The sequence below is a fragment of the Heterocephalus glaber genome, unplaced genomic scaffold, assembly GCF_053883595.1.
Source record: "Heterocephalus glaber isolate CG9 unplaced genomic scaffold, H.glaber_assembly_v1.0 deba00001572, whole genome shotgun sequence".
Taxonomy (NCBI): domain Eukaryota; kingdom Metazoa; phylum Chordata; class Mammalia; order Rodentia; family Bathyergidae; genus Heterocephalus; species Heterocephalus glaber.
In genome coordinates, this window is record NW_028258357.1 from 22,796,274 (window position 1) to 22,810,535 (window position 14,262).

General features: G+C 39.1%; 1 protein-coding gene across 16 annotated transcripts in view; it reads left to right on the forward strand.

Moving 5' to 3' along the window:
- Ric8b (RIC8 guanine nucleotide exchange factor B) overlaps positions 1 to 14,262 on the forward strand; it is a 110,012-nt gene that overhangs the window by 79,805 nt on the left and 15,945 nt on the right. For 15 of the 16 annotated variants that reach the window (XR_015443601.1, XR_015443598.1, XR_015443599.1 and 12 more), the window contains one exon: positions 3,872 to 4,016. The exons of the other annotated variant lie outside the window; for it this stretch is intronic. Coding sequence is in view for 11 of the 15 variants with exons in the window: in XM_004844804.4 (XP_004844861.1) it covers positions 3,872 to 4,016 (145 nt within the window). In the remaining 4 variants the exon portion in view is untranslated. The remainder of the gene's footprint in view (positions 1 to 3,871; positions 4,017 to 14,262) is intronic. 16 annotated transcript variants of the gene reach the window in all.

The window sequence follows — 14,262 nt, forward strand, 5'->3', positions numbered from 1 at the left end:
CCGATTTTTGATCATCCTTAAATCTACTTATTTTTTTGTTTTTTAGTACTGGGGATCAAACTCAGGACCACTGAACTAAATCCCCAGCCCTCTACTTATTTCTTATATGTTTTCCCCCTAATTTCTACAAATGGTGAAAGATTTTCCATTGTGTCCCATCCTGGTAAAATCCTAATCTGACCTTCACTATCTTTAGTTTATTATTTCTGTAAAACTGAGTTTTAAAAAAAGATTAGAGATAAGAAACTTAAAACATGACCTTTATCAATAGCCTTCCAGTGACAGGCCCAACTTTTGCCAAAAATGTATTCAGAACAGCTCTGTTTACATTTTTTTCCCCATTAACTTTATTGGTACATTTTAGGTATAAAATACAGTTACATTCATCATTGGGATCTTCTACCATTACATGAGTCTCTTGGTTCTTATTTTTTTTCCCCTTCCCTTGCCCTCCCTTCACCCCCTCCACCCTTCCCTATTTGCAAAGACTTTGTTTCCATTTTTTTCCTCTTCTCATATTTTTTCCTTTCCCTTTTTTCCCTTCCCCTACCCCTCCGACTTCCCCTGCTCTTTTAGACCTTTTCTTCCTGTTACACAATATCAGTTATACATTTTTTAAATTACAATATTAAGATCTAGGAGACATTAGCACAGATTTTACAGAATTTAAAAGGCTATAGAAAGCATATTACAAAAATCTTTTTTGAAATAAATTTGACAACTTCTAAGAAGTAACTTGGAAGACAAATTAATGAAACTAACTCTGGAGGAAATACAAAATTTGAATAGCACCTATTAAAGAAAGTATATTCCTAGCCTGAAAACCTACCTATATGACAACAGCAGGCTCATAAACATTTTAACTGATAAATTATATCAAACAATTAAAGCAGAAAAAAGAAGAAACACTTCTCCCCTCATTTTAGGAACTCAACATTGTGCTAATCCTAAAACTGGATAAAGATAATAGAAGAAAAAAGTATGAACATAGATAGAAATTTGTTTAACAAAACAAACTATTAGAAGTCAGATCTGGCAGGATGTAGAAAGTGGTTTTGTTATAGGGATGGCAGTGTTGGTTCAGGATTGGAAGATCCACCCCCAAAAGTCATCATTTTAACAGAGGAAAGGAAAAAGCCATATGATCCTGTCACTAGTTGGAGAAAAAGTATTGGACTAAATTCTACAGCTGTTCATGGTAAAAGCTGTCAGGAGACTAGAAGTAGAACAGAAACTTCTCAACAGATTAAAGACATGTACTCCATACTTCCAGTGAGAATGCCTTATATGAATGGAGAAGATACAATGCTTTCTCCTTAAGGTGGGGAACAAGGGCAGATATGCTTACTCTTTATCTGACCATTAAACTTTGAAACCTAGTCCCCGCCAAAATAGTCTGGCAATAAAATGACACAACTAAGGATAGGATTGGCAAGGTAGAAGCAAAATCTTTGTATGTAGATGAAATGATCATCTACAGAGAAAATACTAAGAAATCTCTAGGAGCCCCTAGAACTTGTATTTGAATTTAGCAGGATTAGAAAACACAAGGTATATATAAAAATTCAGGTCTGTGTATACTTGCTATAAATGAAGAATTGGATATTGAAATTTAAAAGTTATGTAGGAATACAAAGGACCTAGAAAAGTTAAAAACAAAAACAATGTTGGAAGACGTTTTGTACCTAATTTTAAGACTTCTTCTAAAGCTACAGTAATCAAGGCAGTGTTGGTGTAAGGAAAGACATATAGATCATTTGAATAAAACAGAGAATCTAGAAATAGAACCACACGTATATGGTCCACTGAGTTTTGAAAGATTATTTAACATTAGCATTTTATAGAATATAAACTCAATTCAAGAGCCGAGGAAGAGATAGTGTTTTCAGCAAATGGCACTAGAACACCTGGTATCCGTATATAAAAAATTAACCTCAACTCTTTTTTTCCATACATGAAAATAACTTGAAGGGATCTATGAACCTAAATAAGAAAGCCTAAAAGTATAAAACTTTAAGAAGAAATTATAAGGGAAAATATTTATGAATTCAGGGTAGGCAAGGACTACCTAGGATACGAAAAACATGATGTATAAAAGAAAAATATTGATAAATGAGATTCCATCAAAATTTAGAACTTTAAATGACATCATTAAAATGAAAAGTAGTCCTTAAACACACCATACTTACAATGCATATAACCTATGACCAGAATATATAAAGAATTCTTAGAGCTCATTAATAGACAACCCAATTAAAAAGTAGACATAAGAAGATGATAAATAGCTAGTATAGCACAAGGAATGGTGTGCAACTCTAGAATCAGAAAAATACTAATCAGTACAATAATGAGATTGAATTATACACTCATTAGGGAGATGAAGTTCAAAGTTTTAAAAGCCTTGTCATGACCTTTTCTTTTTGTTGGATTCTCCCCCTTTGTGTTTAATTTCTTGTCATGCTTGATGGATTCATTCTGGTGTGATTCCTGGGGTTGTCATCCTCATTGTCTGTTCCTAGGATATTGTGTAAAATATTTTGGAGTGCTGGTTTGGTATTCATGAAGTTCCTGAGGTGTTCTTTAACATGAAAGTATCTTATTTCTCCATCAATTTTGAAAGATAGTTTTGCAGGGTACATCAATCTGGGTTGGAGGCTGTTTTCCTTTAGGGCTTGAAATACATCACTCCAAGCTCTTCTTGCCTTGAGGGTTTGCATTGAGAAGTCTACTTTGATTCTGATGGGCATTCCTTTGTATGTGATTTGTTTCTTTTCTCTCACTGCTTGTAGAATTTTGTTCTTCTGTTGGATTTCTGGAATCCTAACTATTATATGCCTATGTGTAGATGTTTTTGGTTAAGGCTAGCTGGAGTCCTATATACCTCATTTATCTGTATGTCAAGTTCTTTTCCCCTCCTTGGGAAGTTTTCTGCCATCACTTTTGTGAACAGTTTTTTTATGTCATCTGCATTCTCTCCTCTTTCTTTGTTGACTCCGATCAGTCTTATGTTATTCTTCTTTGCATCATCTAGCAGCTGCTGGATTGATCTCTCGTGTTCCCTTACAATTTTAAAGCAATTTTTCTTTTCCTCCACACTAATTGCAATCTTATCTTCTATATGTGAAATTCTATCCTCACATTGGTTCATTCTGCTGTGCAGACTTTCAGTGGAGTTTTTAATCTCTTGGAAATTTGTTTGTATCTTTTTTATGGATTCCATTTGTTTCCTATGTTGGGATTCCATCATGTTCCTCAGATCCTCTATTTTTTTTATCTGTGTCCTCTCTAGATTTATTAATCATGTCTTGCACCATGAGCACAATCTTTGCTGTTATCTGAGTAATTATTTCTGATTTCATTTTTCCCAGATCCTCTTTTGTTGCCAGTTCAGAGAGTCACAGGTAGTTGAGTATCAGAGTGTTCCATATCATTTCTCTTTGAGGTTGCGGTAGGTGATTTGGAGGTCTGGTTTGGAGACTTGTTTATGTGTCTTCTCATTTCCACGGGGTTGGGGGGAGAGGTGCTTCTGGCGCCCACTTGGCTCACCTTCTCTGCCCTAGGACCTTGGGATGGCGGCGGGGGAGTTTCCTTCTGGGTGCTGGGACCGGCTGAGCTTTGTTTACATTCTGTTGTCATCCCCCCAATGTGCGTATGCGTGCACACACACACACACACACACGCACACAAGGCTCTGTGGTTTCTGAACATGTAGAAGAATTTGTAGTGGTTCAGCATAACCATACCACACTTTGAAAACCTCTGAGAGGCTTGCTGCTTGACAGGTGCCTCCCACCTCCCTGTGTGGATGTGTGGTTCATGATGTCGGTGTGTACCAGAGATTCCTGTCTAAAACCCTCTTCTGTTTCCGCAGTGGATAGCCTACTGAAATACACTGGCTATGGGAATGCTGCAGGACTGTTGGCTGCCAGGGGCCTCTTGGCTGGAGGAAGAGGAGATAATTGGTACTCAGAGGACGAGGACACAGACACTGAAGAATACAAAAATGCAAAACCAAAGTATAGTATCAAATTTCTTTTCACCTAACTAGAGCTATGCCTTTGAGTTGGTTATTTGCCTTTCACTTCCTTTGTCTTTCATTTTCCAATGTTTCTTTCCACCTGTGGATTTGGAAACTTACCATTTAATGGTGTTTTTAGAGGTAGTTTCATAGTTTCAACACAGTTGTTATCCTCTTTCAAGTACTAAGAGAGTTGATGGTTTTAGATATCTACTCTCTACTAAAAACATATATTGTTTACATTTTGCCTTCCTTTCCATAGGTTGAGATTTTATAAGATATAACCTAGACCAAGTGTCTAAGTTGGTTATTTGATGATTCAGTCTTTCTCTGAAGTCTAAATGTAATTACCGTACATTATGAAAGACCCCCTGGCATAAAGCCCTTAGAAGTCAAAGGATAATGAACAAGGCATAATTACCAGCAAAAGAGCAAGAAGCCTGGGTCCACATGGAATTTGAATCAAACATACCTTAAGAGAATTAACTTTTAATGCATTAGTGCATTGACTAGGCAAACTAGAAGTTTTGTGAAGTCTTTTCTCAGTCAGAGCTTACAAATGAGACACTAATTCTTCTCTTTTTCCAAAGACAAACTACCTCTCCTTTCTTCTGTCCTTCCCTTACTTCTGTTCCCTCCCCCATCCTTACCATCTCCCCTATCCCTCATCCCAGGTGAGTTTCTTATTTTCCACTATTAGGAGCTGTTTGCTCTCAGTTTTTGGTGCATTCTACTACTGAATATTAAAAAGTTGTCTCCTTTCCTCTTGGCATTTTCAGTGATGTTGACATGCTATGTCCTACTGATGGCTTCTCAAGGGTGATGTGGATCATGGAGGTGATCAAGGGTAGAAAACCATCTCGGCTAAAAAATGTTTAAGCTAATAAATGAGAGGTGTGTGTGGGTTTATAGATTGTGCCCTGTTGACATGAAAGTAATAGGTTGTCAGAAGGAGAAAGAAAGGACCAGTCCCCAGTCAGATAGGAAGAATACTGTCTGTTTCCTGGCAGATTAGGTACTTGTAACATCCTCAATGCTGTCAGCCTCAACAGGATCTTATAGAATGTGTCCTAGGAAAAACAGGCTCTTGGGGAAAAAACCTAGCTGTGACCCTAAGAAATGTTCTTAAGACTGCCATCATTTAGATGCTATAAACCAGGTACCTCTACCAAGTGTTTGAAACTTAAGACAGAGGACTCTTTCCCTAAGTCATTCTAAGTTACTCTTGCTCTTGATTTTCCTAGTCCATAAACTATATTTTCATATCAGTTTACTATTTTATATCTTGTTTCACTTGAGACATGAAAACATACCACTTAAACAAGACCCCCTCCCCACTTGTGATGGGGTCTTGCTCTGTGGCCCAGGCTGATCTCAAACTGCTGAGTGCAGGTGATCTTTCTGCATCAGCTTCTTGAAGAACTGAGACTGTAAGCATGTGCTACCACACTCAGCTAAACTCTTATATTTTTTAAATGAAGAGAGAGAGTACATCAGGTCTTTCTTGAATTTTTTTTTTCTCAGTACCAGGGATCAAACTCAGGACCTTGCACTTGCAAGGCAGGTCTTGCAAGGCAGTTGTGGCACCACTGAGTAAATCCCTGGCCCTCTTCCTTGACTCTTGAGGCATGTGGGCACAGTTAACTAAAAAGAAAACTCATGAGTGATCATGGATGGCTGATCTCTTTGTATCTCGGGGTGTACTTTTGATGAGAATGGACATGGTCACATGTCTAGCAAGAGCCAAAATGCTACTCCAACAAGAAGGAACTCAAAGAAAAGGCAGAAACATAAAGAAAAGGCGGAAACATGAGGTCTCTCCCAAGGGTACAGGAAATAGAATTATGTTACATTATGGAAGTAATGTTATATTTGGGACGGCACCTTTTGTTTAAATCAAAAACTATATTATTTAGGGCCAGGGATTTAGCTCAGTAGTTTTGCCACCTGCCTCACAGGCACAAGGTCCTGAGTTCAATTCCTGGTACCAAAAAAACCCCCATATTATTTAATATTGTTATTGTTTTGGCTTGTAATGGGAAGAGTCTATACTTAAGCTTTACATCTTTAATTAGAATCTGTTTTTAGCCATTGAATTTGACTTTGGTATTCATAGAAATGGTGTGTTAATGTGGTCAGAATAGTCACTGTTGTGTGATCTTGTGTCTCTTAAACATTGGTTGTTACAAGTATAAAAATATGTATTATTCAAGTTGCATCACATCTCTCCCCTTGAGATAGATTCTCATCTTTCTCTTGGTGGGATCTTCAATGTGTTACTTTAAATACTACTTCAAATAGCCCCCATGGAAGGAGCAGTAAACAGAGTACTCTGCAAGCAAGAAACCTTTTCTTCTCTGGGGAGTGAGCCACAGAACTCCCAAGAACTTGTGAGAACTTTTTGCTAATCTAGTCATGGTTATGAAGTCTGCATGTGAAAGGGTTACTTCCCCTCCTGCTCTTTCATTACCCTTTACCAGTCAAAGTACCCTAGATCCCAGGCTGCTTTTCTTACGATGCATTTATGCACAACACAGTTGCCAGTATTGGCAGAAGCAGAGAAATTACCTTCACCCATTTGGCTCTAGTCCCACTGTCCAAAATGTTTAAGTGGATTCTGGTTAATGCACCACGGTAACCTGTAATCCTTTATTAGAATCTAAAACTAAGAATTGTATGAAGCTTACATTCAGGCTATGGGAGACAGTCGATATCACAGCAGTCTTTTGTGTTGCAATAAATGTATTTAATGGACTAGAAATGGGTTTCTGCAATTAGCACATTTAGAAAAAATTCATTCATAGAATCAAGTTACATACCACATAGGTTTTTGGTGTATGTCTAGCCAAGTTTGCTAAGTTTTCAGGTGAAGTTTTGTCCTTCCTCAAGGGAAATCAAATACCTAAGTTCTAACATGCTCGCCTTTTTCTTTTATGCCTCTGAGCATGGAGACCCCTTGGCTGTACAGTTGATGCAAATATAAATGACTGTGTTGTTTGTACGTGCTTCTGGGCATCAACTGAAAGATGTGTGTCTGATGACATTTAGCCCAGCTAGATGCACAAGGGTCTAGGGGTGCAAAGAAAGTGTTGGAAAGGGCTGCCTTACTGAGGTGGGGATGGTGGTAGGCAAAAGCCAACAGAACCCTAGGACACGCCATACTGTTCGTAATTACATCCAAAAGCTCAAAGTCATTGTCTAAGCGAACTTGAATATTTCCTTCTTGACTGCATTTAGCAGCTGTAGCTATGGCAGCAACTATATAGTTTCTTTAGCAGAAGGCAAAATACTTTTTTCCCTTTTATTTGTCAAGATTTTATTATGCTACTTACGTCAAGTTCCATTAAAGTTTTCTTATTATATTGGGACTGTGTAAATAATTTCTTCATTTTTAATATTTCATGAAATATGCACCAGAAACCAGGACTTGAAGATTTTTCTCCTTGTCTGGTTTGGGCCACAACAGTGTATTATGTGTAATAGAATTTAACCAGCATTTCTAAGAACTGGAATTTATTACTGTGAGCATTCAGATTGCTTAAAAGACAACACTTTCTTTGCACCCCTACAGAGATGAAGGTAAAATCATTGCCGCTTCTGCCATGCATACTGATTCTGTGAGTTTACCAGCCCTGTGATATTTGCAATCGTATTAGCATCACACTTTTCAAAATTGGAGTCTCTGATTTTTCTTTTGTGCTGCAGTTTGAGTTAATGGCCAACTAGCAGTCAGGTGTGTTAGCTGATCCACAGGCCTGAGTTTTGCTGCAGTTTCCATTTTCTGTGGCTTCACAGCCATCAGCTTTCTGTACCTTTTCTGTCAGTGTTATCACTCTTTATTTCTTTCTTTTTTTTTTTTTTTTGGTACCAGGGATTGAACTCAGGACCTTGCTCTTGTGAAGCAGACAGTGGCACCACTGAACTAAATCCCCGGCCCCCAATATCACTCTTAATAAATGGCCTAAGAGGAAACATTTTAAAACTTCTGTAATTTAAAAAGCCATTTTGGAACTTTTTTTATTGCCTAGATGCATCTTATATTCATGTATGTTTATCCATTCTATATATTTATTTATTTATTTATTTATTTATTTATTTGTGGCTGATACATGATATTTAGTAAATATCTGATGAAAGAGTGATACCACATTACCTAGTTCTCTTCATTGCTAATATAATGCAAAGACTTGGATTAGGATGTAGTTTCATAATTTACCCAACTTCTTTAATATAGAATCAGTGTCATGTTTATACATTAATTCTGAAATTACTTGGGACATTTTTAGGAATTGGTATCTCTTCACAGTATCTTGTATCTGAATTTAATTATACCAAACTCCACAAAACTCCTGAATCTATGTGGCCTCTTCAGTTAATGAAGATTGTATGTACATCTCCATAGTGAATAGAGAAAATCACTTCCTGGATTATGTAAGATCTTTGCTTCTTACTTCTCAGCAAGTGCCTCAACTATGCTGATTTCTGGTAATTATTGAGTGCTTAATATGTGCCAGACACAGTTCTAAGAATTTTACAAATATTATCTAATCTTCACAGCAACTCTTTAGGATAGGTTTTATTCCTGTTTTACAGTTGAGGAAGTTAAAGCTCAGTGAAGTCAAGTAACTTGTCCAGGGCAAATGGTTTATAAGTGTCAGAGTCGGGGAGCCTGACTCTACAGCTTATGATGTTTGGGAAGTTTATTAGTTTTTGAGGGTATCAAATCAAGTTTTATTGCGCTCTTCATTCTGCCTTATTTTAGGGGTGAAATATATGTCCAAAAATTTTCCATTTGAAATGTACAGATCAGTGGCATTAAGTGCATTCACACTGTTATGCAGCCATCACCACTCTCTCCAAAACTTTTTCATCTTCCCCAATGAAGTTCTCTGCCCACTGTCCCTCCTTCTATCCTCTGGCAGCCACCATTCTTTTTGCCCGTAGGAAACCTAGAAACCTTGTGAACATGGGATCATATACATAGTATTTGTCCTTTTGAGACTGGCTGGTTTTACTTAGAATACTGTCAGATTCATCCCTATTGTAGGGTGTCTTAGGATTTCCTTCTATTTCAGGGCTGAACAGCATTGCATTGTGTGTCTGCACCACATTGTGTTTGTCCATTCACCCATCAGGGGTACTGGGCTGCTTCCACTTTGGCTGCTGTGGACCAGCTGGGCTGGTGTATGCAAGCCCTTGTTTTCACTTCTCTTGGGCCTATGCTCAGCAGTGAAAATGCCCAGGCCACACACGGTTATCGGAGATGTATATTCAGTTTTTGAGGAGCTGCCATACCATCATGCATAGCACATGCCATTTTACATTCCCTCCAAGTACACAGGAGTTCCCTTTTTTCTACATCCTCTCAGAACTTGTTATTTTCTGGGGAGGGTGTGTGTATGTGCGTTTTCAATAAAACCCATGTCAATGGATGTGAACTCAGGGCTTTGAGACGTACCTGCAGCTATATTCTGCCTCAAAGCCAATCAGAGGGGAAAGGGACTTGATCTTCAGTGTAGCCATCCTATTCTTGGAGCCTGTTACTTTGCTATAACCAAAACAGGAAATAAGAGCAGTAAATGTCTCTGTATGCCCCCGATACTGTGAAAATACAAACCTTCCACTTGATTCATTGTAATTTAGCAAGTATTCACATACACCTGTCAGACGGATCCAGCTCTACATTCAAAATTCCCTCACCCCTTATGGTTGTTATTGCCACCATGCTACAATTTTATCTCTCTGGGATCTTTCTTTTCTTTCTTTTTTTGGGGCAGGTCCTGAAAATTGAATCCAGGACCTTTGCACTGACCTTTGCACCTAGCCCTCTTTTATTTTTTATTTTTTGTTTTGTTTTGAGATAAAATGTTAAACGTGTAGTCCTTCTCCCTCGGCCTCCCAGAGTGTTGGGATTATAAGAATGTACCAGCCGAACCTTTAACAGTCTTCTAAATAGTCTTGTGGTTCTTGTGGGGTTTTTGCAGTGCTAGGGATCAAGCCCAGGTTTCTCGTGTGCTAGGCTCTACCACTGAGCTACAGCCCTGGCCCTCAACTCAGCGGGGCGATTTTTCCTGCCCTTGGAGGTCAGACATTGTCCGCTGCGCAGAACTCTACAGCGGCTAAGACCTGAAGTCCCCACAGTGATACGCCCGCTGCTTTTCTTGCTGTGCTGTCACAGAGCTGGCCCCTTTTCTGTTTGTCACACTGTGGACTTGCTTGTGCCCATGTCCTTCTGCCCAGTGTCTGTCCTTCGGGGGGCACATGTCTCCTTCCCTCCCCTCCTGAAGGGCTGTGCTCAGAGGTGCAGATACCCCCTGCACAGTGAGGCTCATTCCCAGTGTGGGCAGCCACACGGTCCTGCCTCACTTTTTTTTTACACACAGGATCCTTCTGCCACGCCATAAGCTTCCTTGGTCGTGAAGTTTATTGTTTTCTCCACTACCAGACAAATTCCATGGGGGAAGAGGGGGGTTGTTTGTTGTATTTTGAAACAATTTTTGTTCATTGAAATCTGAGAATAGTGCCTAGCACACAGTAAGCACTCAGTGAATTTTTGTTGAATTAATTGGTTTGTTTTGGGGGGGGTACCAGGGATCAAACTCGGCATCTTGTGCTTTCGAGGCAGGTGGTGGAACCACTGAGTTAAATCCCCAGCCTGAATTAATTGATTTTTTAAGTTGAGTAACTTAATTTTTTTTTAAATCACTGAGCTCCTCAGTATTACGACATTATGATCAAATTCCTCATCTAGTTGAGCCATGAAACAGAGTTTAAGGAAATTGGGACATGGTTAATTGCTCTTTCTATTTGAGGGTAGCAGAGCCAGCATTCTTGAGGGTACCCTGGGTACTTATAGCATGTCCTTTCCCACCTCATGTGCTCCCTTCTTTCCTAGTCCAGGCTTACAAAATGGTTTTTCCCCAAAACCCGATCACTTTTCTAGAGATTGCAAACTATCAGCATATGAGCGGGATTTAACTCACAAATATGTTTTGTCTTAACTAGTGTGGTAATATTATTGGGTTGGTTGGTTTGTTTACACAGTGCTTCTATAAAATAAATTAGTTACTTACCAACATTTAAAATTCAGTTATTTCAGAAGAAAGTCTGGATTTCTTGCTGCTTTGGAAAAACAGGAAGTTCTGACAGATCCTACTCTCCAGTGGCAGCCCACCTCATGGAACTGAGTAGTCATGGTCCCTTTCACTCCAGGAGACACACTCCTTTGGTTTGACAGCGTCTCCTTTTCACTCACCTTCTCTGTCCGGCCCTGTAAGGATTTGACTATATAACCCCCATCTTCACTGCAGTGCTTAGAGTGAACTTTAAGCTGTGCTTTTTAGGTATTGAAGATAATTTTCATAGAGCTGAAGGAATTTTTAATGATTCCTTTCTGTTAAATGACCTAGCACTGGTGGTGCTGGCCAGAAATAGCAGCAGTTTGATTAATAAAAGACCTGAAATATATTTCAGCTTTTACACGAGTTCACGTGCTCAGTCTTTTTTACTATCTTAATCCTTTTGTCTTCATGTTGTAGGATACCATGATGATTGAATTTCCTACCTTCATCAGGTTCCTTATCTAGTTGAGAGGTGGAATGGAATTTAAGAAAATCAGGATTCACCTCTGTCAGTTCATATAATGGCCTTATGTAATTTTTCAAAATCATGGTTAAGTGCCCACAGATAGGAGTTTAGACATTTCTCGTCACCTGATGGGAGGACATAGTAGTCATAGCGTTGGAGTGCTGGGAAGATGGGGGAGGGAAGCCAGGGACAAGGTGGGAGAATAAATGCACCAACCAGTGAAAGGTCCACCACAGTTAGTGCCCTTATAGCATCTTAAGACAGAGTCTTGGAACTAAATAAAAATAACCCCAGGATTTCAGTGTGAAGATTTAACCTACAAAGTTGAGTCTTAGACTGTACTGTATAAGTTTCTAAAGGTGCCAGGTATTTACTCAACCAAAAAATCATTTTTTTATGAAACTTAGCATCAGTTTTGTCATGGTGACTTTTATTGTGTTTTCTCTTCTTCTTCTGGTGGGGAAACTACACGAGACTCTGGCTTGAAAGCAGAAGCAGAGAGACAGGGTCTGCCTGCCTTCTGCCCAAGCACAATGGCAGAAACAGTGGCACGGCTCAGTGCCAGAACTGTGCTTTCTGTGACTTTATGTTCTGAGTCTCAAGGGTTGGGGAGAATGTTCTTTTACAGGGAAAAAGTGAAACCTAGATCCTTGGGATTACTTGGAAAGGTTGGAAGGTTTCACTCTGGGTGAAGGATGTGTTCTTATGCTGTAAGAATGAATTTCAGGCTGCTGCTGTTAAGCTCACATAGCAAAAGCTTTTGTTACCTTCATAGCTAATTTCAGAGCAAGCCATTATATCATTTTAGTAGTCAGGAGCCTTAAGGTCAGCTTACTGAAAATGAATATTGTTTCCATTAAAATCAGAAGATAACCAAGAAAAGAATTAGCATGTCCTAATCCAGGAGTTCCTATCTAATTCTATGTTCTGTGGTAGCCACAACACTACAGACTTACCAGTGTGTCCTCCTGATGTGTTTTCGCTGAAGCGCTTGATGACTTACGCTATTGTCATCTTTTGAAACAGTCACAAGTCTGATTTTTCAAATCACACCTCCATTGAACTTGAAGAGAGACACTTTCTGTCAAGTGGAAAACAAGCATGACCTACAGAGTTAATAGATCTACTTTCCCTACTTCCCTTGATGTGTTCTTCAATGGCCTATTTTCTGTTGTCTACTCAGGAAGTGCTGAGTATCTGACATAAGTACTTTTATCTATTCCAAGATTAGTTGTTTTTCTAACTTAGCAGGTCCCAAGAGGGCAGCCAGTGAAAACTTGTCTCATCATATGCTGAACAAATAATGGTAGAACTGCGTTTCCAGGATAGCCTCTGGATGCATCTCCAGAGTGCTCAGAAGCCTTTTCTGAGTCTTCTTTGTTCTTGGCTATTGGGAAGGATGATGATCCATTTAGCATTTTGGTTGATGGCCTCACCTGAGGGCTTTTTCTCTTGTAAGCACCTGAAAAAAAAAAAAAAAAAGAGGAAATAGTACACTGAAGCAAGCACTCTACCCCAGTGCTTGTTAATTTCTTTTTTTTTTTTTTTTTTTTTGTGCCGGAGATCGAACTTGGGACCTTGCGATTGTGAGGCAGGCGCTGGAACCACTGAGCTAAATCCCCGGGCCTTGTTAATTTCATTTTATATCAGAGTCACCTGGAAAACTTTAATACATACAGGTTTAGCTGATCAAAGAGGAGGCTCAGTATTTAATGTTTCCTAGATAATTCTGATGTACAGCCAGGGCTAAAAATCAGGGTTTCAGGTTGCCCTGAGTTCCTCAAAATGCCTTAGGGATACCTTCAGAGGAAGCAGGCGTGTCAGGGACAAACAGAAGGGGCTGTAGGGCTCCACTCCCCTCAGCCATCCCCCTTTCGCCTGAGCAATTCTGCTTTTGTCCGTTTTATATATTGTGTTTCTAAAGGGGAAAAGTTTAACCATGGCTCTAGATATAAGGCCCTATGTTAGAAGGGCAACACAGCTTTTAAATACAGTTTTCAAGGATGGTGAGGGCTGAGCTTTCCACAAAAATGTGTTATATAGCTTCTGTGGAATGTAGAAAAAGAAAAGGAAATCTAATAGTAATAAACAATAGTACCCTGTGACCCAGCATTTATTCCAAATAAACTAAGCCCTGATCAAAAAGAAAGTAACTTACCCAAGCAGATGTTTCAGAAAGGGGTTGTACACTGCCACCTTATGACCTGATTGATCACATCATCTCTGTGTGAGTCCACACAGTCTTTTTAGACTGGCACTGTTCTCCAGCCCACCCGTCTGCAATACCATACCATTTATAGTGACCCACCCACTCATTTGCTGATCATCATCCTGATGACCTCGACCTTGAAAGTAGTTGTGTTTCTAGACCCTACAAAACAGTTTATCTGTTTGCTATTTGCAAGGATATTTAATTTGACCCTTGAAAACTGTTGGTACTTGGCTAGTACAAGATAATGTAACCTTGTCTGCTTCTACAGAAAAATGTTTGTTATGGATACTTAGCAGCCATTGAAGGAGTCATTGTGTATTTCCCCCTCTTCAGGGAAAAAAAAGTACAACTTTTATTGAAGAAAATAATTTGTTTGGTGTTAGAACTTCATACAAAGCTTATATAAGGTATTCATTAGAAATACTGTTTCTAGAAAGCCATGATG